The sequence below is a fragment of the Lissotriton vulgaris genome, chromosome 1_1 (assembly GCF_964263255.1).
Source record: "Lissotriton vulgaris chromosome 1_1, aLisVul1.2, whole genome shotgun sequence".
Lineage (NCBI taxonomy): Eukaryota > Metazoa > Chordata > Amphibia > Caudata > Salamandridae > Lissotriton > Lissotriton vulgaris.
Genome location: NC_141685.1, coordinates 854783188 through 854809083, shown reverse-complemented (window position 1 = coordinate 854809083; position 25896 = coordinate 854783188). Strand labels below are relative to the sequence as shown.

The 25896-nt window shown below is 43.4% G+C and overlaps 1 protein-coding gene across 1 annotated transcript in view; it reads right to left on the bottom strand.

Annotated features, from left to right (window-relative positions):
- Positions 1–25896, bottom strand: part of LOC147748023 (cytochrome P450 2D15-like) — a 704421-nt gene that overhangs the window by 3976 nt on the left and 674549 nt on the right. The window contains exon 8 of the mRNA XM_086957942.1: positions 7377–7518. Within this exon, the coding sequence (XP_086814068.1) occupies positions 7377–7518 (142 nt within the window). The remainder of the gene's footprint in view (positions 1–7376; positions 7519–25896) is intronic.

Sequence of the window (25896 nt, the reverse complement as noted above, 5' to 3'; positions counted from 1 at the left end):
GCCCTGCGTCGCTTGTGGGCGTTCCGGCGCAGGGTGGGCGTTCCGGGGCAGGTGCACCTCGCAAAAGTGGCTGAGTGAAATCTATGAGATTTCATTCAGTCACTTTTAAGCCAATGCTGCGTCAAAAGCCTGCGCCTGCTTGAAGCAGGCGTAGGTCTTGACGCAGCATTGTTAAAATGGGGCACCCCCGAGCCTTGCTGGAGCTGCGTCGCGCTTGCGACGCAACTCCAGCAATGCGCCACATTTCCGGCACAGATGCGTCACGCATCTGTGCCGTTTTTGCACCATGGTGCGCCGCATTATAAATGCGGTGCACCATGGCTGGCGGAGCTGTGGCGCACTGTGGCGCATGTTAACTGCCGCATCCCTGGGGATGCGCCAGTTAACATAAATCTGCCCCTATGTGCATGTTTCAGGGTCGCAGTCATTTTGATCATGTCTCATGTATATAAATTATTGAATTCTACCATTACATCTTTGGAGCATATTATGAAGTTGTGAAGACTGTTCATTTATTCTAATAATGCTGTTAAGTTTAGTTACAAAAACCTAACATGGATACAATATAATGTTTATGAAAAGAGAAGGTATACGACAGAAAAAAAGATAACTATTACTTTAAAGCTAATGCATATTGGAAGCTCTTTGCTACGTATCTGTGTCTAAAAAGATTTTAAAACCAAATATATGCTACGAGATGATTAGATGGTAATATCTTACTTTTTTGTAGGGATACATCTCATGAATTCATGAAATGCTATGCTAAGCTTTTGGATAAACCACAAGATATTCATCCTGATGATATTGTTATATATCTAAAAGCGTGTAACTTATTCACACTTTCTTCAGATGAGGCACATATGCAAGCTGCTCTGTTAACCTTGAATGAAACTGCTGCAGCAAAAAGCAATTTCAATTCAGGTAATTATGCAGTTAATTTATCCCTGAACAATGTGTCCTTCAGGGTAACCTGTGAGTACCCTTCAGTTCCTTCCGTGGAGCCTTGAGGCAACCCTTGTCTTCCTCCTTGTCTAAGGTAATCAAAGAGGCAAGTGGTCCATGAAAAGTTGACAACATCCAAATATTTTCCATTGTTATAAACATTTAAGCTCTTGGCACATGCTTCCATGACTGGCTTGACACCAAGTTTGTATCTGGCCAGCTTCTAGTCCAATGGGCACTGTGGCACTGTAAAAATCCAACCATTTCTGGTGGATTTTGAGATATAGTGTTGAGAATTCACTATTGCGCAAGGGCTGAATACAGTGAATGTGCACCAGATTTAATGGTAGCCAACAGTAGTCACTGGACTGGTGGACACCTACAGTATTGTGTCTAGACACTGAGAAATAGACATTGTCCATTTCACCCCTTTGTTACTGTTTGTACATTAGGTTTTGCAGGGCTCTTCTGGCTATTTTTGGGAGGTTTATGGGCATTGCATTGGCCTGAGGGATTTCATAGCAGGTATTGGTAACCTCATACAAACATGGTAACAGTAGCACACATTTCAGACCGGTGGCAGGCTGATGGTCACATTCAACGATATAAAGAGGATATGAACTGCACTTTTTCTCCCAGAACTCATTGTTTTGAGCCCTATTGTTTTCATGGGGTAATAATAATAAGGTATACTGGTACTGTGCTCACAAAGTGAGCTTGGTTTCATTCTTAAAAGTAGGAAATTGATGAAAAACACACAGAAACCCAGCACTTAATGCTTTGGCACTATAATAATGTTTGAGGTCAAATCTCTGGCAAGGAAGTAGCCGAGGAGTTCTGTTTTTGTAAAAGCCAAGCACTGAACATCCAAGTATGAAGGGGTATGCCAATGCTTTACTGTATTCTGACTGTCATCAAAACACACAAGGTGATATACGGAATGTTGCACAATGGCAAAACATTCACCCTCAGTCACAGATCTGAATGTAATCCATTGTTATTTTGCTCACCACGCCACCCCAGTTCAGACATGGCAATATGCAATTCAGTCTTGACCCTGTGCCTCATGGGAACAGTCCAGAACGAACTGCCAAGCCATGTCATCCCTGGACCGGAATCAAGCATCCTAGAACCGGTTTCTGGCTATCAGCCGTCTTCAGCCAGGATATCTTGACTCCAGTGGTGCAGTGAGCACCGGACCCACGTCTGGGAATTCGGGCTGGACTGATCCCATTAAGTACAGGGTCAGACTGATTTGCATATGGCCATTTCTGAACTGGGGTGGCTGAGTGAACTAAAGAATGGTGATGGATCAAACCCAGATCATTTGACTGGGGTGAGTGTTTGATTTGCTCAAACGCTCCGTCCATCATCCCCTTTTGTTTCGCTTTGCCCGCCCTAAGTTGGCAGGGTATGCTCAGACGTGAGTCCCTTGCTCACTTGGCCACTGGATTCAAGATAGCCTGGCTGATGAGGATTATGAATCCGAAATCGGTCCCAGGAAACTTGTTTCCGATTCAGGGAAGACATGGCTTGGCAGTTCGGGCTGGACTGTTCCCATGAGGCACAGGGTCAGACGTATTTGCATATGGCCATGTCTGAACTGGGGTGGCTGAGTGAGCTTAAGAATAGTGATGGATCAAACCCAGATCATTTGACTGGGGGTGAGTGTTTGATTTGCTCAGACGCCAAGTCCATCATCCCCTTTTGTTTCGCTTTCTCCGCCCTAAGTTGGCAGGGTATGCTCAGACGTGAGTCCCTTGCTCACTTGGCCAGTGGATTCAAGATAGCCTGGCTGATGAGGATTATGAATCCGAAACCGGTCCCAGGATACTTGTTTCCGGTCCAGGGAAGACAATGCTTGGCAGTTCGGGCTGGACTGTTCCCATGAGGCGCAGGGTCAGACTGATTTGCATATGGCCATGTCTGAACTGGGGTGGCTGAGTGAGCTAAAGAATGGTGATGGATCAAACCCAGATCATTTGACTGGGGGTGAGTGTTTGATTTGCTCAAACGCTCCGTCCATCATCCCCATTTGTTTCGCTTTGTCCGCCCTAAGTTGGCAGGGTATGCTTAGACGTGAGTCCCTTGCTCACTTGGCCACTGGATTCAAGATAGCCTGGCTGATGAGGATTATGAATCCAAAACCGGTCCCAGGATACTTGTTTCCGGTCCAGGGAAGACATGGCTTGGCAGTTCGGGCTGGACTGTTCCCATGAGGCACAGGGTCAGACTGATTTGCATATGGCCATGTCTGAACTGGGGTGGCAGAGCGAGCTAAAGAATGGTGATGGATCAAATCCAGATCATTTGACTGGGGGTGAGTGTTTGATTTGCTCAAACGCACCGTCCATCATCCCCTTTTGTTTCGCTCTGTTCGGCTTAAGTTGGCAGGGTATGCTCAGACGTGAGTCCCTTGCTCACTTGGCAGCTGGATTCAAGATAGCCTGGCTGATGAGGGTTATGAATCCGAAACCTGTCCCAGGATACTTGTTTCCGGTCCAGGGAAGACATGGCTTGGCAGTTCATGTTGGACTGTTCCCATGAGGCACAGGGTCAGACTGATTTGCATATGGCCATGTCTGAACTAGGGTGGCTGAGTGAGCTAAAGAATGGTGATGGATCAAACCCAGATCATTTGACTGGGGGTGAGTGTTTGATTTGCTCAAACGCTCCGTTCATCATCCCCTTTTGTTTCGCTTTGTCCGCCCTAAGTTGGCAGGGTATGCTCAGACGTGAGTCCCTTGCTCACTTGGCCACTGGATTTAAGATAGCCTGGCTGATGAGGATTATGAATCCGAAACCGATCCCAGGATACTTGTTTCCGGTCCAGGGAAGACATGGCTTGGCAGTTCGGGCTGGACTGTTCCCATGAGGCACAGGGTCAGACTGATTTGCATATGGCCATGTCTGAATTGGGGTGGCTGAGTGAGCTAAAGAATGGTGATGGATCAAACTCAGATCATTTGACTGGGGGTGAGTGTTTGATTTGCTCAAACGCTCCATCCATCATCCCCTTTTGTTTCGCTTTGTCCGCCCTAAGTTGGCAGGGTATGCTCAGACGTGAGTCCCTTGCTCACTTGGCCACTGGATTTAAGATAACCTGGCTGATGAGGATTATGAATCCGAAACCGGTCCCAGGATACTTGTTTCGGGTCCAGGGAAGACATGGCTTGGCGGTTCGGGCTGGACTGTTCCCATGAGGCACAGGATCAGACTGATTTGCTTATGGCCAGGTCTGAACTGCGGTGGCTGAGTGAGCTAAAGAATGGTGATGGAACATACCCAGATCATTTGACTGGGGGTGAGTGTTTGATTTGCTCAAACGCTCCGTCCATCTTCCCCTTTTGTTTAGCTTTCTCCGCCCTAAGTTGGCAAGGTATGCTCAGACGTGATTCCCTTGCTCACTTGGCCACTAGATTCAAGATAGCCTGGCTGATGAGGGTTATGAATCCGAACCGGTCCCGGGATACTTGTTTCCGGTCCAGGGAAGACATGGCTTGGCAGTTCGTGTTGGACTGTTCCCATGAGGCACAGGGTCAGACTGATTTGCATATGGCCATGTCTGAACTAGGGTGGCTGAGTGAGCTAAAGAATGGTGATGGATCAAACCCAGATCATTTGACTGGGGGTGAGTGTTTGATTTGCTCAAACGCTCCGTCCATTATCCCCTTTTGTTTCGCTTTGTCCGCCCTACGTTGGCAGGGTATGCTCAGACGTGAGTCCCTTGCTCACTTGGCCACTGGATTCAGGATAGCCTGTCTGATGAGGATTATGAATCCGAAACCGGTCCCAGGATACTTGTTTCCGGTCCAGGGAAGACATGGCTTGGCAGTTCGGGCTGGACTGTTCCCATGAGGCACAGGGTCAGACTGATTTGCATATGGCCATGTCTGAATTGAGGTGGCTGAGTGAGCTAAAGAATGGTGATGGATAAAACTCAGATCATTTGACTGGGGGTGAGTGTTTGATTTGCTCAAACGCTCCGTCCATCATCCCCTTTTGTTTCGCTTTGTCCGCCCTAAGTTGGCAGGGTATGCTCAGACGTGAGTCCCTTGCTCACTTGGCCACTGGATTTAAGATAGCCTGGCTGATGAGGATTATGAATCCGAAACTAGTCCCAGGATACTTGTTTCCGGTCCAGGGAAGACATGGCTTGGTAGTTCGGGCTGGACTGTTCCCATGAGGCACAGGATCAGACTGATTTGCTTATGGCCATGTCTGAACTGGGGTGGCTGAGTGAGCTAAAGAATGGTGATGGATCATACCCAGATCATTTGACTGGGGGTGAGTGTTTGATTTGCTCAAACGCTCCGTCCATCATCCCCTTTTGTTTAGCTTTGTCCGCCCTAAGTTGGCAGGGTATGCTCAGACGTGATTCCCTTCCTCACTTGGCCACTGGATTCAAGATAGCCTGGCTGATGAGGATTATGAATCCGAAACCGGTCCCAGGATACTTGTTTCTGGTCCAGGGAAGAAAGGGCTTGGCAGTTCGGGCTGGACTTTTCCCATGAGGCACAGGGTCAGACTGATTTGCATATGGCCATGTCTGAATTGGGGTGGCTGAGTGAGCTAAAGAATGGTGATGGATCAAACCCAGATCATTTCATTGGGGGTGAGTGTTTGATTTGCTCAAACGCTCCGTCCATCATCCCCCTTTGTTTCGCACTGGAATCAAGCCATCCTGGCTGATGAAGAATGATAGCCAGAAACCGGTCCTAGCATGCTTGATTCCGGTCCAGGGAAGACATGGCTTGGCAGTTTGGGCTGGACTGTTCCCATGAGGCACAGGGTCAAGACTGATTTGCATATGGCCATGTCCGAACTGGGGTGGTGTGGTGAGCAAAATAACGATGGATTAAACCCAGATCTGTGACTGGGGGTGAATTTTTTTCCATTGTGCAACATTCCGTTCATCAATTGTTGCTTTTGCATTTGTCCATACTTTCATGCCCTCCTTGAGTAAGCATTTGACTACTCTCTGCATTCTTACCAATAGGATTGTGTGCATAAGGGGAGGACTATGGGGCATATTACCGAGGTGTGGGTTGCAAAACGCACAACGCACTTCTCCGTATCGCCGGCTATCGCCGGATTTCATCGCCTAATTAGTGCGCAATTATTAATGCGCATTAGGCAGGCGATTAGAAATCCGGCGATAGTTGGCGATATGGCACATTAGCGAGTGAAAACAAACGTTGTTTTCATGCGCTAACATTGGCCTTGATAATATGGAGGGTGGGTTCAGCTTTATGATCCACACCCCCATGTTAACAATGCCTAAAGCCTGGTCAGAGCAGGCGTCGGGAGACCTGCGATAAATTAGGTTATCGCAGGTTTTTATCTCCCACCGCCTGCCTTGGTAATAGTGTGCTTCCACCTCCAACCACATTTTACATGTGGTTGGAGGTGGGAACGCCCACTTTGCATGTCATTAGCGATGTTTATCGCCGACATGCAAAGTGGGCTCAGCCCAGGCTTTAAAGTGCCCTTGGTATTAGGGCTCTAGCTATATCGCCGCTTTCTCGGCACAATTCGCCAAGAAAGCGGTGATACTAGCCCTTGGTAATATGCCCCTATGTTATTTAAATTGATTCTAATAGAATATTGGTCCCATGACACTAGAGTAAATGAATCATACTTCACCATTGGGGTTCACTTATTTCTGGTAGCCCTGGTACCACCCAAATTAAGTCTCACAGGAGTATCAAAAATACCTTACATAATATGCATGACATAGGTGCTCATGGTGGAATTGGGTTTTCAATGAATTCAAGGATATTGCCAGAAAAGAGAGATGGCAGGGCTGTTCCCATTTATAATTCCTACCAGCATAACTTATTTCAGCCGTACCACAACATTGTAAGCAAAATATTGTTATATATAAATAGCATGTTTTAAATATAATTTGCCCAAATTTGCGCCATTAAGAAGTAATAGAAAATCTTCACTCTAAAGGACAATATTGTGGTAAACAATATGTAGGATACACTATTTCTCTTAAATAATATTTCTGCAAAAAATATTCTAACATACCCTGTCCACGTTTAAGTCTTATTTAGTGATATGCATGCATTCTTGCAACCATATAGAGGTTCAGGCATGTATTTTATTCTTTAATCTTTTTTTAACATGAGGGATTGTGGTTATATAGTGTGTTTATCAATGTACTGACTTATCTTGGCGACTAAAAGGACATGTAAGAATAGCAGGATTGTCAAAAATATTAAACTCAGAGGACTTTCCATCTTTCTTCAATTGCATACTCGATGTCATTCATTTATTCCCTTTAATATACACATAATATTAGCATTACTGTCCTCATCTACAAATAAATGCATGTAGGGTCACCTATGCTACATATCAGACAAGTTTCCTCTATCAACCTGACTGTGCTAATCTACTCCTGCATAGCCTAATACGCATGTATTTACCTGCAGAAAAAGGCATGAAGGCATCTTGCTTGATGAATTGACCATCTGCATCCAAGAAGTGTTCTGGATAAAACTGGTTTGGCCTTGCCCATATGGACTCATCCTTCAGGACGGACGACAGGTTGAACATGAGCATGGTGCCCTAGGAGTAATAACTGACTTGTTAAACAATGTAGGGGATCAATTTTTCTCTGTTTCTGCAGGAACACATAAAGGATAAATGAACAACACAGAAAGAACATTTCTGGTTTTGCAGTCTCTTCTTACTTTAAATCTACTTTGCTCCGTTCATGGATAACTGTGAGGAAAGTGATTTATTATATGGGTTGATTGTGCAACCTCCCCATGCAATAAATGCAGAAGTCTTTCTTGAGTCCAGTTAGGCTCATTTACAAAACCTTAGCTCAACCTTGGGTAGTTGTGGCTTCAGGCATTCATGCTTTGTCAAAGGAAAAAGCTTAAAGCATTTAGGAGTACCAAAACAGTGGAATAAGAAAACAGCACTGACCCCAATTTATAAAAAAAGGTCTTATTTTTATACATTTTGTGAAACTAAAAGGAACAAAATCCACCAGAGATATAAATTATTAGGTAAATAAAAAATCACTCCTTTTCTTTCAAATCACAAACAAGCATTGGCAACAACTGTGGTTAGCAGGTACATTGAATACTTTTGTAAAGTTGTAAACAACTACTCTGGTCCCCTTTGGGCGACCAACTCAGCAAGTCACAGGGGCCAATTAAGCTTATTGGGGAACTTACCTCACACTCAAAGCAGTCTCCCTCCACTTCAGGTTTTAATTGCAAACTGCCTTTGACTTCAATGGAGTGCTCCTGATGAAAGGGAAAAAGGATGCTGAAGACGCTCAAGGATGCTGAGGATGCTGATCTGGTGATGGAGTTCTTCGTGGGGTTACTACTAAGTCCACAGTAAGGGTAGAGTGACTTTGGCCACAGGCGTTGATGAGCATTGAATTCCAGCCAAAAAACACTTGCCAGTGGTCTCCAGTTACAATGAAACATGTGGTTCCCTTTAACTGGTGATAACTTCCAACCTGAGTGGCAAAACTGCCCACAGACAGCTCTCAAAGACTTGGGTGTAACTTTTGCAGGTTAGGAGTTGGTCTCCCAGGCTGCTCTTTGGCTGTCACCGGCAGTCAGGTAATCTGGGATACCAACTTGTCATGGTAGTCTTCTTCAGCTTTTATGGCCCTGTAGCTGTAACAGGAAGTCAGCCAACTGACACTTGGAGTCACTTCTTCAGCCTGAAACTCAGGGATGACTTTTCCTCAAGCAGGGCACCACAGACACAGTCCACTATTTTCTAGCACAAGGAGCAGCAGGTGCAGTCCAGTCTTGGTGTAACCTTTCCTTGCTGGGTCCAGGGACCATTAGGTACAGTCCTTTTCAGCCCCCCTCCAGTTCAGATGTGATCTGAGGTACTAGGGGTACCAATCTTAAGCCCAGCACTTACCCTCTGGGATGCAGTGACTACTGGCCAATGGGCTACTATGTCAGCTCCCACCTGAAAACTACTTCCTGAAAATGGTGGCATCTAGCTATCACACAATGTAATATCCTGTCAAGTTGCTCAGTGTGTGTAGTTTGGCAGCCTACCCTAGAGGTGTAGATACTTAAGGGCTATACACTCATGGGAAACTTGTTTGGTAACTGTTTCCCCCTCTCTGTCCCCTTTGCCAACCTGTGTACAGGAGCCACCCTACCACCATTTGCCCTCCAAAGATAACTTTCCCTTTGTGGCACGCCTTATGGGCTCACACCCTGTTTGACTTTCCTGCCAAGAAAGGATAACATCTCTTCCAACAGTAGGCCCTTTGTATTCCTACCTGTAAGCCATTCGCATCACCCTCCTCCCCCCACCAGGAGGGCAGAAGGCTTTCTTGTGGCCAGCATCCATAAATGCTAAGTGAAAAACCTTTTGCAACAGAATGACAACTTTTTAAAGTTGCCTTTACTTAAATGTTACATCGAGTCAACCAGAGCAACAGCCTGGGTGTAATGCAACTATTCGTTTTACACCTTGAAGTACCAACTTTAATAGTCCCATTCAGAAGTTAGCACAGCTGAGTGGTCAGTGTGTAACCCTGTACTTGCCAATGGGGCTAGAAGTCTTTCCACAGTAAAAATGACATTTTGTGGCTTTTACTGTTAGAACACAAGCCCCACGTTTGAATATAAAGCACCCTGACTTAAGGCTTAATAGGCCTACCTTAGAGATGGGATATATATCAAAAAGGAAGGTCTGGACTTTCTACTTCTTTTAAATGGAAAGTTAAGTTAGCAGTTCGAAAACTGCTCTGCCAGCCAGCCCGCCTTCTGAGTCTAGTAGTCATGCTTTGCTTTGTCACACTCTTGATGGGATAATAAGTGCTGCAGTCCAAAAGGGACACTTTAATGTACAGGCCCTTGTTCTAGAGACTTAGAAGTATGTTTACTTGTACCAATTGTAGGTGAACCAGTCACACATTTATGTTGTAAGAGTCAGAGCACTGACACTGAGGCCTGCTGTGGCGGACTCAATGCACTTTCAGAGTTGATAAACCAGCAGCATCAATTCAAAACTTTGGGGTAATCATGCAAAAGGAGGCATTTCCTTACAATAACCCTAAACCTTTCTGAGGGATAAAATATGTTGTCATTTGGTGTATTTATTTGGACATCTGGACCCGATGAACCATGCACTCTGAGGCAGCCCTTCCTGAATGCATGAAGAGCAGAGTCTATAAAAACAAATTCTTCCCATCATCACCATTCTTGCAGACCGTACCAATTTCAGCACTTGGAACACTATCGCCTCTGGATTCCACAATGGAATTCTCTGGCATTTTGGGAACGTGAGCTATTGTGCTACCTGCCAATATGTTACCTTGAAAAAAGGGACCGTGACAGAATGACTCACTGGGTTTACATTGTCCTCTCACTGGTCATGTGTTGAGACTGGATCAGCCACTTGTGGCCTTAGGGGTGAAGCGGGTCCTCTGTCACTCTCATTAACATTGTGCTGCCATGGAGTCTGTAAACTGTTGTGCCAATTGAGTCTGTAGGAATGCTAATGCAGAAGTTAATATAAGTGAAGGATATAACTTTATTCTAGGTACTACACTGTTCAGCAAAACAGCTTCAAACTTGGCACATACCAAAATACTGTGCCAGATAGCAAATAAAATTAAAATGTGAGTTATTAAACCAAACACATAATGAACAGAAGGAATGAGGTAGCTCAACTGCTTGGCTCCTCAGTAGACTTCCTCCTACTTAAGTACAGCTCTTCCTTTTTTCTATCATGCATCTACAGAACATTAGAATTGGAAGTGGTGTGATGTGTATGTCATTCCCACTGCCATTTCTGTGATACCAGACCCCTTCAAGTTAATTAATAACATGACTTAATATATTTTAGTAGGAGTCTCTCAATGGGTCTGACATTAGGGGCAGGGTGAATAGGTAATGTTAAAGAAATTGAAGGGGAGATCAAAATAAGTCCTGAAAGGTCATGTTTTATAGAGTGGGGGTCGGGTTCTTGTAAGGTGTTGTCAATAAAAGTTTCCTAACCAGGGACTTTGTCAATATCTGACAATATATTCATTGATTGAGTCACATACATTTACATATAAGTAAAACTATATGTGTAAAATCACTCGTACACTTTGGAGTAAATTTACACATGTTGGTTATTGACCATTTCTGAGTGCAAATTACTTACATGTCTTCTCCCTTTGAAATAGGGTGTGTACCCAAGTTTACTATTGTATAGTTACTACAGATATAAAGGACTTAGAAGTAAGTCCATTTCCACGCATGACTGACCACTGGTAATTCAGTATACAAAAAGGCGAGGGACAAAATACTTGAATTAACCTCGGCCACTGGTAATTATATGAGGTGGCATCCCAGTCCATCATAATTTTGTACATTACGTCACCTCTGTTTGAACCCAGCCATATGAAAACCCAAAACCCCACATCAGGCCTGCACTGACTGGATCACTTGCGAGCCAAGGCAGGTTTTTACCTGATTGGGACTGATCATTAATTTACAGCTTGTTTCCAGAGGCAAGATAAGCACGAGACTCATGTCAGGGGATGCCCATCGCACCTAGGGTGTCGCACTGATTTATACAAAAAAGTGACGATGGAATGCTTTCATTAATCTTAGCCACAGGTAATTACTAAGGGCCACTTCCCAGTCCATTGTTATTTTGTACATCCTGCAACCTCAGCTTGGACCCAGTCATATGCCAATCAGTCTTAACTGCCAAAAAAGGAACTGTCCAGGCCAGGTCATTCATGAACCGGAACACAATAAACCAAAGATTGGTTTCATCCTAATTGGGGCTCTTCAGTAGGGTGTAGCTTTGCTCCTTGAGCACTTTGGCCATGAAACACATATCTGGGTACACGCATTGCAATTAAGGAGTCACACTCAGGTGTACAACAAGCAATGGATTGAACGTTTGAATTATTCTCTGCCACTGGTAATTACTCTGGGCTTCATTGCAGTCCACCATAATTTTGCTCACAATACCACCTCAGTTTGGACCCAGCCATATGCAAATCAGTTTTGACCCTGATGCAGTAGGAATAGTCCATTGCAAACTGCTGGGCGAGGTCCTCCCGGAACCGGAACATAAAAATAACCAACACTGGTTTTGCCGTGATCCTGGCATGTCAGTCAGAGGCAACTTGGTTCCAATGGCAAAATGAGCACGCAATCGATGTTTAGGCATATCCATCAGTCTAAGATTGTTGTACATAAGTATACACAAAATGTGGTGGATGGAAAGCTTGAATTAATCCCAGCCATTCTGTCTGAGTGATTACCAATGGTTAATATTAATTCACACATTTTATCCATCATTTTGTTTGCATTTGTATCTGCTATTTAAAGAGCGCACTGTGACCGGAATGGTATCCTGGTGATAGATAGCCAAAAAGACTCATGTTACCGGACATAAGTAATGAAAAAGAAGATATTGCATCGGAGAACCAGAGTTTCATCCCAAATGAGGAAAGAGACAAGTTTTCAAGGCCTTCCTAAACTTAAATAGCCACGGTTTTGGATCTTACTGGGAACAGTAACAGTGAAGGTGCGTCCTCCCTGCTGTACTTTGCTGAATCTCCGTTTATGGACAAAATTAAGTGTGGTTGAATGAAGAGACCTACCGGGAGTGTATTTCCCTAATCTGGCCTGCAGTAGCTTTGGTCCTTTGTTGTGTAATGCCTAAAGACAATACAGAGTGATTTAAAAATAATCATCTGTTTAATGGGTAGCCAGTGTATCACTCTAAGAGAACCAGATACAGAGGAATTCCAAGATCTATTTAGTGTTATATTGGCTATGGATATCTGAACACGTTCCAATTTATTGAGTCGAAAATTAGGTGCTCCCTGGAGAAGAGCATTGCAATTGTCCAGTCTACTTAGTATTACACCTCTGGAAATCAGGGACCTTGCTTGGGCAGTTAACATTGTGTACAGGTTCCTGAGGACACTAATCAGAGCAAAACAGATCCCAGCTACTCCATTCAAATACTTTTCAAGACAGAGGTCCTCATTCAGCACTACTCCCAGATTCTGGACTGTTGTTGAGTTGCCTAGTCTCTGTGGATAAAATACAGAGATTAGTGAGTACAGATCTTGGGACTTTACTAGTTTACAGCATCCAACTAGATATGTCTTATATGCAGGCCTGAACATTACCAATCAAGTCTGTCTGATTATTGTTAAGTGACAAGTTAAATTGAGTGTCATCTGCATAATTAATAACCTTGATCTTGTAAGAGCTGTTTTTTTGTTGTTCTTGTTCTTTTTCAGGTGACATCCTAAGTGCAACGGGTATGCCCCGGCGTGTATAATGTGCTCACAGTGCCCTAGGACTCAAGCTACTGCTTACTGATGAGCCCAAGCAGGACATAACAGTTCTGGAGTTGCTTGTGGTCCCTTCTGGGACATCTCAAATGTCATCAGTGATGTCATTTGAGATGTCATCTGTGATGTCATCAGTGATGTCACTGACCATGTCATGAATGATGTAATATGTGACATCATCAGCAGTGCATTGAGGGCACGCGAGTTACAGTTAGTACAACTAACTATAAGAGGAATGTGCCCTAGGACTCAAGCTACTGCTTACTGATGAGCGCAAGCAGGACACAACAGTTCTGGGGTTGCTTGTGGTCCCTTCTGGGACATCTCAAATGTCATCAGTGATGTAATATGAGATGTCATCAGTGATATCATCAGTGATGTCACTGACCATGTCAAGAATGATGTAGTATGTGACATCATCAGCAGTGGATTGCGGTCGCGCGAGTTACAGTTAGCAGTTGATACAAATAACTATAATGGAGGAATTTCAATGGTTTGTATGAGCGAAATTTCCAGCTAAATATAACACCCCTGAAACCTATGGTTTTTTCAGTGAATTTCTAAGGCTGTTTAAATGATAATTCCTAACTATAACATACCTGAAACCTATGGTTTTATTTTGTGAATTTCAAAGGTTTTTAAATGATAATTCCTAAATATAATGTTCATTAGGCATATCTGTTTTTTCCATCTTTTTTAATTATCATCCCATTCTCAACCTAGTAAAAACTGCAAATATTACCACTCTTCAATTGATTCCTTCCATTGATTCCAAATCACCACAAACCAGAACCACAAATAACGTTCAGGTTCAGGTTCAGAAAGCTTTATTCGGTTTGCATAGTACAACCATAAAAGCGACAATAAACAGAAAAAAAGTATACATGCAATTTACATAAAATCGTAGAATACAAAAGTATTATTATTTACTAATGGCATATTTATCTAAGCATTCATTTCCAAGCAATTAATAGCACTTGAAGGGAAACATTATTAATAAATATTTAAAAAGGAAAATATGGATGGCAACTATTTCATTAAAACATTGTACTAAAACAGTATCCTAGCTAAAAATGTTTACCAAGAATTTCTCTAAAGTGACGTGTGCATAAAGAGAGCTAAAATTTATAACAGTACAACGCTTGATATGCATATTCATTTTCTCATGCAGAATGACAAAGGCAAGTGAAAGCCGATTTCGCTATAATGTTGGAGTCAAAAACTAAACTTAGTACCCCAACTATATACACATGGATGTAAACTAGCGTATACTTTTCCTAGAGATACCAGTTGCAAATTGTTACAAAACTATTGAATTCCTGGCTGCTCTACATTTTAATATAAATAAGGCGACCCAGAAACAAATATCTGTATTCTCAAGAGCATACAATAAATTCATTGCATCCACTGTTTTACGTACATTATATTTAAAAAAAATAGACTTCAGATAAAATTTCCTAAGGGAAGAATAAAATTTACAAAATATTAAAAAATGGCAACAACTCTGGTTGGAAGTATTGGCACAGGGACATTTCATGGAAGACCTTTCTCCCATTTCTGGGTGGATACTAAATGGTGGGCGGTCCCCAACCTCAGGCGTGTCATAACAAAACGGTGTAAAGATCTTCACACCTCCATTAAGTATGCCTGGAACTCATTTTTTAGTCCAAGTTGTGTATAAAATATAAAAATGTTTTTTGATGCTGATTAATTTTAGTCGCTCTTCCCTTTTGTATAATAAGAATGATTCTTTGATTTCTTTCTTTATAAAGGGGATTTCATATTCTGACTCCTTTAGAATATTAAAATCAAACAAAATACTACACCAATAAATAACATAGCTCAACCAAGGGATGGAAGAACAGAAATCTAATTTAAGGCAGTCTCTGATTATTCTCTGTGTAAACTCAGTCTCCCTCTTATCCCAAATTGAACGCCATAATAACAATGGGCGTAGAGCTGCTAAGTCCGCTATATAATTGAGGCCAGTTTCTTGGTGTATTAAATAGGTTGAGGCTGACGCTGGGGTACTCAAAAGCCATTTTAAGAAGCCGTTTTCACTTTTTTGAAGTTCAACTGTGGAGGAGTGACTCCATATTCCAGCTCCATACAGAGCTGAGGAAACACATCTGGCATTATAGATGGTCAGCATATCTTTTATCCTCCGGTCCCCTAGTGTACTGGCAAAGCGAAAAATCCCATTTGTGTTCCTTATCATTTTTAATTTAATGTTTTCTTGCTCGCCTGCCCATTTACCATTTTGGTCAAAGGTAATGCCTAAATAGCAGAAAGTTTTAACGGCTTATATTTTCGAACCATCAAGAAAAAAAGGCCTTGATGTCTTCTTTGACCTCCCGCAGGCCATGGTATAAGTCTTTGACTTATTAATTAAAAGTTTCCTTTCTTTTATAAAATGTGCAAATTCATCAATAAGCCGCTGAAGGGTGCGGGAAATTAAAACAGCATCATCTGCATAAAGCAGAACAGACACCACTGTACCATCAATTATTGGGGCGTCTGCTGGGGTGTTATTTAAAACTGTAGCTATTTGGTTGATAAAAAGGGAGAATAAAAGGGGGGGGGCAGTATGCAGCCCTGTCTTATACCTCTTTTAACTGCGAAAAAAGGAGTTTGTTCTCCTGTAGGCCCATATCTAACACTACATGACAACCTCTCGTAAACTCTCGCCAGAAAAAATACAATCTCCTCCGGGGCCCCAGATTCGAGCAACACTTTCCACAGGAGGGAATGGTCTACTAAATCGAACGCGCTACTCAGATCAGCAAAACACATAATTAAGTTACCCTCTTTGGCTACAGTGTATTTGTTGATGAGAAGATCTAAGTTAACGCATTGTTCGAGTGTTCCCATACCCTTGCGAAATCCAAAGCCCCGTTTTCTTTGGGCCAGGTTTCCAGTCTTTTCAAAAGAACCCTGCTTATCACTTTTATGGAGGGGTCCAGCAAGGAAATTGGCCGGTAGTTACATGCCTCCGAGCGCAAACCCTTTTTAAAAAGTGGGACAATGAGTGATTGTGCCCAAGTAACAGGGAAATTTCCCAGGGCTGCAGTGTTAAAAATTGTTGTCAGAATCTGGGCCCATAAATCCATCAGGTCCTTGTACAGATCTATCGGGACACCACCCGGGCCCGGTGCTTTTCCCCCTTTACTATTTATTGACCCTTCCCTCACCTCTTCAGCAGCAATTGATAATGGCAGCCTTGGCCATGTAAAATCATTTTCTAAAGGTAAAATTAAAACCAACCTATCCGGATTAAAAATCTTAGAAAAATGTTCGACCCATTCAGTGCAATTTACATGAGATGTCAATTCGGGAATACAGTTTTCCTTTAAAAATGGACTGTTAACAGTGTCCCAAAACAGTTTGCTATTTTTGGTGTCAGCAGCTATGCTTAGCTTATCCCAGGCATCTTGCCGCAGTTCTTTTTTATGCATCAGCAGGGTTTGCTTATAAACCTTTCTGAGCTCCTGAAACATTGGTTGATTATGGGGCTTAGACCCTAACGCTATTTTAAGCTGATGTAATGCCTGGGTGCCCTTTGGGTTAAACCACCTCGTACCTCCCTGTTTATTCGCTCTTGGGATTTTAGTTAACAGTTTTGAGATTTCATTATTTATTTCAGAGAAAGTTGTTAATAGATTTCAGGTACAGCATCCTCTTTAAGGCAGTAGTCCTTAGCATCCCTACATCTCGTGACCACCTCTTTTTGAATCGTCGGGGGATCTATACCATCTCACTTTATTCTCACCACGTTGGGCCGAACAGGGATAATATCTACAAGGCGGTCTCCAGTATTAGGTATTTTTCTACCCCAATCTAGTAATACTATAGAGATGCTATTGTGGTCGCTAACCGCCTGCTTCTCTATCCAAAGATCTTTAAAGGAAATGTTTCCTGAAATTACGATGTGGTCTATATTACTATTCCCGGTCCTCCCCGTAAATGTTGGGCATTTAATATGACCTTTCTTCATCGAACAATCCAGCAGCTCAAGATAACATTTTGCCATGAGTGTATTTAGTGCCATACCATAATTGCAGTGTGGAAAATGTATGTTATGCTCATCTTTTACCATGGTGGTACTGTGGGTCTTCATCAAACCACATGAATTAGTCAGAGTCGCTGGGCATACCCGAATGTTGAGATCACCCGCCCACAGGATAACCACAAGTTTCTTAGAAAGATTCAGTACTCTGTCTAACTCCTTCTCAAGTGGTGCTAATGGTGATTCTCTTTCCTTGTTAAAAATATTATTATAATAGTTTATTAAAACCAGGTCCCTACCCTTCGCAAATGTTAGTCTTAGGATTTGACTATAGTTACCAATTGGTGTATAACTTATCACTTTACAACCAAGCAGCTTAGTTGATATAAGTAACAGCAGCCCCCCTTTAGCCTTTCTTGTTCGGGAGGGTACAGCATTAAGACAGTAAGATGTGTATCCTTCTACAATATCCTCTTTGGTGCACCATATCTCTTGTAGACAGACAAAGTCGCTGCCTTGGTAGTAAACTCCTGCCAAAAAGGGGTGTCTAACTTTTTATTTAATCCTGCGATATTCCAGATGGTTAACGTTTACCCCTCCGGTACTATGCTATCCGTACCCTGGATCACTTCTAGATTAAAATCAGGATTTGGGTTTATGTTAGCATTTGTGAGTGCACCCTCCTTTACCAATGGCTTAGCAGGGATAACCCAAACTGATTTATAGGTCAGACTATTCTCACTAATTCCAGCGGCTTTGTACTCCCCATTATTCCCCATTTGTGGATTCTGTCTAATTATTTTGCCACAACCCTAACCAAATGTGTGCATCTCGTCTGTCTCAAACTCAGGCGGTGCCTTATCCGTGATTGTATGTCGGTCATTTTCCTCCATTCTGGATAGGCATTCATATCTATTAAACAGCGGGATGCAGGTTTGTGATGGGTATACTACTCGTGGGGGGTAAACATTTTATAATATTTGAGGCCACAAATCTGTGTCCGGATACTGGATGATTAGTCCCTAATACCCCAAAGGCAATAATGTAATGTTAAATTCTCTGCGTGACTGTGGGGGGGGGGGGAGGGCATTTAGTAAAGTCGCATGCGCCCAGTTCGGTGACCTAATATTTATAATCACGCAATTCCTGTCAAAGGTTTTCGGTGCTGGTCCTATCCATCCCACTCTTTGGGTAAGTAGTATCTGTTCCATACCCGTGATGGGGTAACTACAATTATAAGTCAACCAGTGGAGGATTTTATACTTGAGCGTTTCTGTTGATTCCGTTTGTCCCTCCAGCAATTTGGGTACATTACATAGAACCGTGACATAGGGTCTACTTTTAGGTGGTAGATTCATTACCAATGGTATGTCACAGCGCTTTGATTTTTCCGGAGGACATGTAGCCTTCGGCTGTTCGGACCCAGTCCTTACTGGTATCCCCTCCCCTCCCTGGGTGTTTGCCCTTTTTTCTTTGGGTGGAACAGACTGTTTCCCTTGCGTGGTGCCCTTTCTGTTAATCTGGGCGCTTACCTTTTTGTTAGAATTGTCATTTGCGGGTCCTATAATTTTATTTTTAATTGCAACATTAGAAGGCCCCTGATTTATTGTTGCTACTCCTTCTTTAAGTTTTATCTTGTCTTTGTTTTGGGTCGGCTTAGATGATGCCCCTTTAAGAGTTCGTGTTTGTAGTGATGAACATGGTGAGACGCCAGAAGTGTTTCAGCATCCTACAAGTTTCACTATTTGCTCTTCTAAAGAGCACATCTTTGTTTCGATATTTACTATCTTTAAACAAATGGGACTCAATAGTGTGGAGACAAGAGTCTCCATTCTCACCCAAAATCCTGCACTACCGCCCGCTATGTTAGCCTCAGGCAGTGGTGCGTCAATATCGTTAGAGCGACTGGTACCCTTACCTTTTCTCAGCCCTGCTTGGTTTTTCACCCCCTTCCGGCAAGTGAGACTACCTGTACCCTTTTTTTTGCTTGTATATTGCTCGCTGGTAGTGTGTTTTAATTTTTTCTTTGCTTTCTGCCCCCTTGTTCGATCTGGTGGACTATCGATAATTACCCTGTCCAGGTTAGGTGATTCAATGTTTGGATCGGCATCTAAGCCTTCTGGACCTTCTATTATTATGGAATCATCAATAGCCAGGGAAGCAAGGTCTTGACTTATATCCTGTGACTTCATATTGGGGGTGGATGAAAGCCTACTGCCCATGCGGGAATGATCTAGTGACACCGAATCCTCAATTAGGCTGTTCCCGTGGTTCTCTGCACCGGGTAGCCCAACATATGAGGCTACGAGCAATGAATCAAGGAAGTTAGCCAAAACTGGTAATGAATTGGTTGGTTGCATTAGTGTAGGTAAACTAGAGGGGAGCGAAAAACGTCTCTCTGTGTTTTCAATGGCCGTGGCCACAGCCCATATTGTCTTTTGCAGCATCCTGTCAATGGCGGTTAAACTAGGGAGGGGGGTGGTGCTAGATGTAGTTGGATTCTGCCTGGTCCTTGGTCCTGACACAGCAGGTGTTTTCTTCCCCATTATTATTTTTAGCAGGTGTAATATGTGGCCCACAGTACCTAGATGCCTAGCCACAGTATGGTCCTTATCCACAAGATACAAGTGTCCCAATTGAAAATATCAGACTCACGGTAGTCCAGAAATATAAAGGTGCTTGTAACGTGGTTACACGGTCTGCCAAGGGGGGTAGCCCAGCCTTTGCCAGCCCCTGACAGCCATAGATGGCCCGCCCTTTGCCCGGGCTTAGCCTGGCGGTGCCCGCCCTCGCGCGTCTGCGACACGGATGAAGCTTCCGTGCTTTAAGCGCCTCTAGGCGCGCGATGGGCGGAAATGGGCGGTCCAGCAATGCAGCCTGGGAGCTGCAGTCTCCCCCAACTGCAGCAGTACAGCGATGGAAGAACGGAGGCAGAGGAGACCAGCAGTGTCAGGGCCCCAGGGGTGGTGCAACAGGTGAGGCGGTGGTGTTAGGTCCGGTAACGCCCCCGATGTCAGCAGCGTCTCCCCCTGCTCATAATATACAAACTAGGCATTCCCGTACAAAAAAAAACAAAGAAAAACTCCACTTCTTCATATTTTCAACAACAAGACAAATCTGCAATGCTACCTAAAAAAACAGGCAATGGTTCCATTTACCACTAACAAATTAACATCAACATTTAACTTGTGTAAGGACGTTGACTATGTACTGCATGAATCACATCCAACTCACACCCATATTTAAACACGAATATGTGATAGAGGTACTAATTATGCACCTCCGACACCCAACAAAATCACAACACCCAGCGCCACCACCACTACAACCACCCCTCCTGACCCCTCCCCCTCTACTACTTCAGACGCAGCACAAAACAGGACAAGGGACCTTTCCAAAATAATATATCCCCTCAACAGCACACTAGCTGAATGTTCAGAGATGGTGCAACCAACTATGTGTAAGGGAGGGAACTCGCACATCAACAATAATTTACACAATGCCAAGACTACCAGTGATATGCTATACACAACTCACTATACAAACCAAAAACTTTTTCGTGTGTAGATATAGTATTGATATGTGTAGTGTACTGCACAGTGGACACAACCATATTATCTTAGACACTGGGGAATATCTCAGTCATGGAGCTGTGTTGCCCCCCCCCTCTTGAAGCAGAAGCGAAGTGGACTGGTCCAACGTATGCAACTCCAGCGTAATAAGAGTATAAATACAATGGCTACGCCTTGAGCGTGGTTTACTTGTGTGAAGACAAAAGACTCTGCCACAGCTAAGGTCCTTACCCTGCCACGTGGCTACTGCCATGACCATGTGCCTCCTCAATACAGGCCCATTGTGAACTCAGCGCCATAGCACAGCAGACTTATGTCTATATCGACTACTGCCTTCGATCTACACTTCGGGCAGCAGGGTTCACAACTTGAATTCAGATTTGGATCTACACTACAGACAACATTGAAATTAAGCCATGCTTTATTTAATGCAGAGACAATTGTACTATATGTCTTCAGATTTTGTTAAAGGATGTGACAAAAAGCATTCCTCGATGTCTGTCCTGACTACTGCCTTCGATCTACACTGAGGACAGCAGGGTTCACAACTTGAATTCTGCTTTTGGATCTACACTACGGACAGCATTGAATTTAGCCTTGCTTTATTTAAGGCAGAGACAATTGTACTCTTTGTCCTCAGATTTTGTTAAAGGATGTGACAAAAATCATTCCTCAATGTCTATGTCGACTACTGCCTTCGATCTACACTACGGACAGCAGGGTTCACAACTTGAATTCAGCTTTGCATCTACACTATGGACAGTAGGGAGTTTAGCCTTGATTTATTTAATGCCGAGACAATTGTACTGTTTGTCTTCAGATTTTGTTAAAATAAGTGACAAAAAGCATTCGTCGATATCTGCGCTGACTACTGCCTACGGTGTACACTGCAGACAGTAGGGTTCACAACTTGAATTCAGCTTTGGATCTACACTATGGACAGCATGAAATTCAGCCTTGCTTTATTTAATGCAGAGACAATTGTACTATATGTCTTCAGATTTTGGTAAAGAATATTACAAAAAGCATTCCTTGATGTCTGGGCTGACTACTGCCTTGAATCTACACTGCTCACAGCAGGGTTCACAACTTGAATTCAACTTTGGATCTATACTACGGACAGCATGAAATTCAGTCTTGCTTTATTTAAGGCAGACACAATTGTACTCTATGTCCTCAGATTTTGTTAAAGGATGTGACAAAAACATTCCTCAATGTCTGTGCTGACTACCTCCTTCGATCTACATTGCGAGGGCTCACTATTCAGGTGGAATGGAGATTGCACATGACGCATCCAGTAGGCAAGAGACATTGTACCAGTGTTACCTGCCCGAACCATGAATCATCACAGTGTACACACACGCTGAGTTCTTCAGGTACCACTAACTCACTGCACCACAAGTCATCTCCACGTGGCCCTATTAAGACAGAATTCACTAGGCAAAAAACATTGCTACCAGTGCGGCCCCCCCAGACCACTCATCTTCGCAGGTTACGTACACGCTCAGTGCCAAAGGTACTTCTAACTCAGTGCACGTTAAGTCATCGCCACGTGGGGGTATTCAGGCAGAATTCAACAGACAAAAGACATTGGTCCGAATGCGGCAACCCTGGACCACCCATCATCGCAAATTACTTACATGCTCAGTGCCAAAGATACTACTAACTCAGTGCACCATAAATCATCGCAAGAAGAGTGAACAGTTTTATGTCAGCAATGAGGCATACTATCACTTTTAAATCAAATTGGTGCAGAATTCAATCGACATGCAGGGTACGTACACACTAAGCGCCAAAGGTACTACTAACTCAGTGCACCATAAATCATCACTGCGTAGCCTTATTAAGGCAGAATTCAGTAGTCAAAAGACATTGTAACCAGTGTGGCTTGGCCAGAGCACGCATCATCGCAGGCTCCACAGAACATTGATGCTTCAGGTGCCACTAACTCAGTGCACCACTTATCATCGCTGGTTGCAGACACGCTAACTTACCAATACTGTGCAGCTCTACTCAACGCCACCTGGCCGTGGGCTCTTGTTAACCGCTGCCTCCTGCCTACATTGCCTTCATCAGAGCTCACAATTAAATAGACTCTTGATTCATTATTTGCGGAGTGCAGTACCAAACTAAGTATAACGTCCCTCAAACCTACACAATATCCCTTTAGTATCCTTCCTTCAAGAACTTATTTAATATCAGTTATAGGTTTAGTTCAATAACAAAATTCACCCTGCAAGTGCAAAGGAACACTGAATGGCAGTCTAAACTGCGGACAGCACAGGTCACAATTTGAACTATAACGTCCCTGAAACCTACCTATTTCGACAACGTAATATATGTTTCATCTTTTATTTGAATCATGATTACAGATGATGCAGTCCAGCAGGCAACAGACAATGCTTCCAGTGCAGCCTGTTCGGACCACGCATCATCGCAGGGTGAGCACACGCTGAGCACCAGACGTACCACTAACTTAGTACACCATAAATAATCGCCATGTGGCATTAATAAGGCAAAATTCAGTAGTCAAAAGACATTCTTACCAGTGCGGTCTGCCTGGACCACTCATCGCAGGCTCCACACAAACCGCCCCTACCTCAGTGCACCACAACTCATGAACCCTTTACGATAGCATATTCTGAGTATTATTTCACATGTAGTGCTCCTACCTTTGTACAGCAGAAGTCATAAGCCGTTTATGATGGAATATCTGTGTATGATATGATGATTACTATTGTACTTCTTACCAACAGCAACATAATAAAATGGAGTCGAGCGCATGTGCACGTACCCACTTCAACTATCTGTCTGTGTCTGTGTCTGTGTATTCATTACGTTTGCGAAATGCTGCCCCTGGGCCCTACCACATTATATTGTGCTGTAAACAGCATATGCAACCATCTTACCTCTGGTAGTAACAAAAACTTTGGTTATATAACTTTCTCTCGCTCATTCTACAAATACGAACGTAGAAACTGGATCATTACAATACTGCAAGCAAAGTGTATAGTACATTTATAAGTGTGTGCAATTGCTCGAGTTTTTTGTTTGGCAGCATATTTATATAGCGCGAAGTCGACCCAAAACTATGTCAGCGATTTACATGAGCACTGCATTTACAGTAAATTTTCAGGCACACGTAGATTACGTGATTTGTCTACAATAACAGGATGTGGACTCGACTCCAAGGCTCGAAAACTGATTTCCAGCACCAAGTATACCCGAATGACCACATACGTATATATATTAGCTGCCCTTCATGTGCCAAAAACTGCAACCTTAAGCTTCCACAGCCCTGTATTACTACAGCTAAAACACTCCACTGAATGTACAACAAACATTCATAGTCGCAGAAATGTCCAACATCTTTTATGTGTGGAACTATGGATGAATGTAGGGTCAGTGATTCCCTGTACCTCCCATGTTGGCCATGTTGTGGGACTTCACAGACATAATGACACATTTGCTTTTAAGACCCGGGTGACGGCATCAATACAACACAGACACTCGAATCAGTTGATTTCTCATATAGGTCACGACGGAGCCATGCCCATAGCTCTGGAGTCATTGTTCACAGCCTCGCGCAGCACTGGCATACGTCAGGCCAGCCCACTCCGCTTACGCTTACAGGAAAACACAACAACACCTCATGGCCCAGATTTTCATTGTAGTGATTTGCTAGTTCCAGGTCTAGTTGTCAGAACGGCACACACACACTTCCTCATGACTGGTATACACCCACACCATACCCATCCAGCACAGGCGTCATAACACATGTGACCCTACCAATAAAAAATACCGGGCACACGTGCTCTACGCCATTTTAGAGTTGCTCCCATCGCAAGAGCTGTGATGGCCCGTCCTGTTGGCCCGAACTACTGAACAGGGGGGGCCACCACCAAGTGCATGGCCTTTTTGGTCACTAAGTTAGTGGTACTGCAGGGACTGAGCGGGTGAGGAACCTGCAATGATGATGGGTGCACGAGTATGCCCTTTGCCATAGCGATATCAAGACTCAGCACCAAATGTGAGACTTCTTGGTGGCAGAGCGGGACTGCATGATGTAGAAGGTGCTCTGTCCGCAAAAAAGTGAGCAGTGAGGCCTGGGTGCACACCAGAGGGAGTAGATGCGATACAGCTGACAGGATACAAAAAAGCGACACAGCGATGTAGGAGTATGCAGTCCTACATACCCTATCTTATTGCATTTGTATTTTTCTTTCCAATAGAAGGAACGTCGATCAAATGTCCGTTGCTCCCACATGCGTAGCGAAGTAGAGGAGTATTTATTTTTTTATACTATGTACACTTAAATTTACCATCTTATAAAAACAACCTTTCCTTTCTCAATTCATGTAGGACTCGCGCCTCCATTGCTGTGCGCAGTACAACTTGTGCCTTTGTTGGAGTGCACAGCACTGCTCACACAGGGCAAGACATTTTCCATGTGAAAAACGGGGATACAAACCTAACCTATGAATCGCACTCGCTTGTGCGTGTCTGTTTCCTTCTGTGCTAAACCCTTGGCCTTTGCATGCGATTTATTCTAAAAGACTGCATGCAATTCAAGTCAAGTCAAGTCAAGTAACACGTTAATCGATTAATAAAAATCATGAAAGTGATCACATATATACATACATAGAGTAAAAATACATTAAAATCTGCTTCATCGTTAGTGTACAAATTTCATAAAAAGTTAAAATACTAAAATTCATTTGCAGGAGATAAACACTTACACCACCATGCAATGCCGCTAATTTTTTAGCTTTATTACGTGCGGCAGCCACCAGGAAACTGGCAACCCCAAAGATCACCCTGGAACTGCCTAATAGATGTAAATACAAGAGAGCAGGTCTTGAACAAATCCCGCCTCTCTAAGTAATGGCACTAAAAACTGTTTCCTGATGTCAGCATAATGGTCGCAAAACATAACAAAATGCATAAGGAATTATTATGCTGGAGGAATTATCACAATTACAAGGAGGAGATGACTCCGGTTTACCCCAAACTGGGTAATGACCAAGGGCGAGATGTATCATATTAAATCTAAA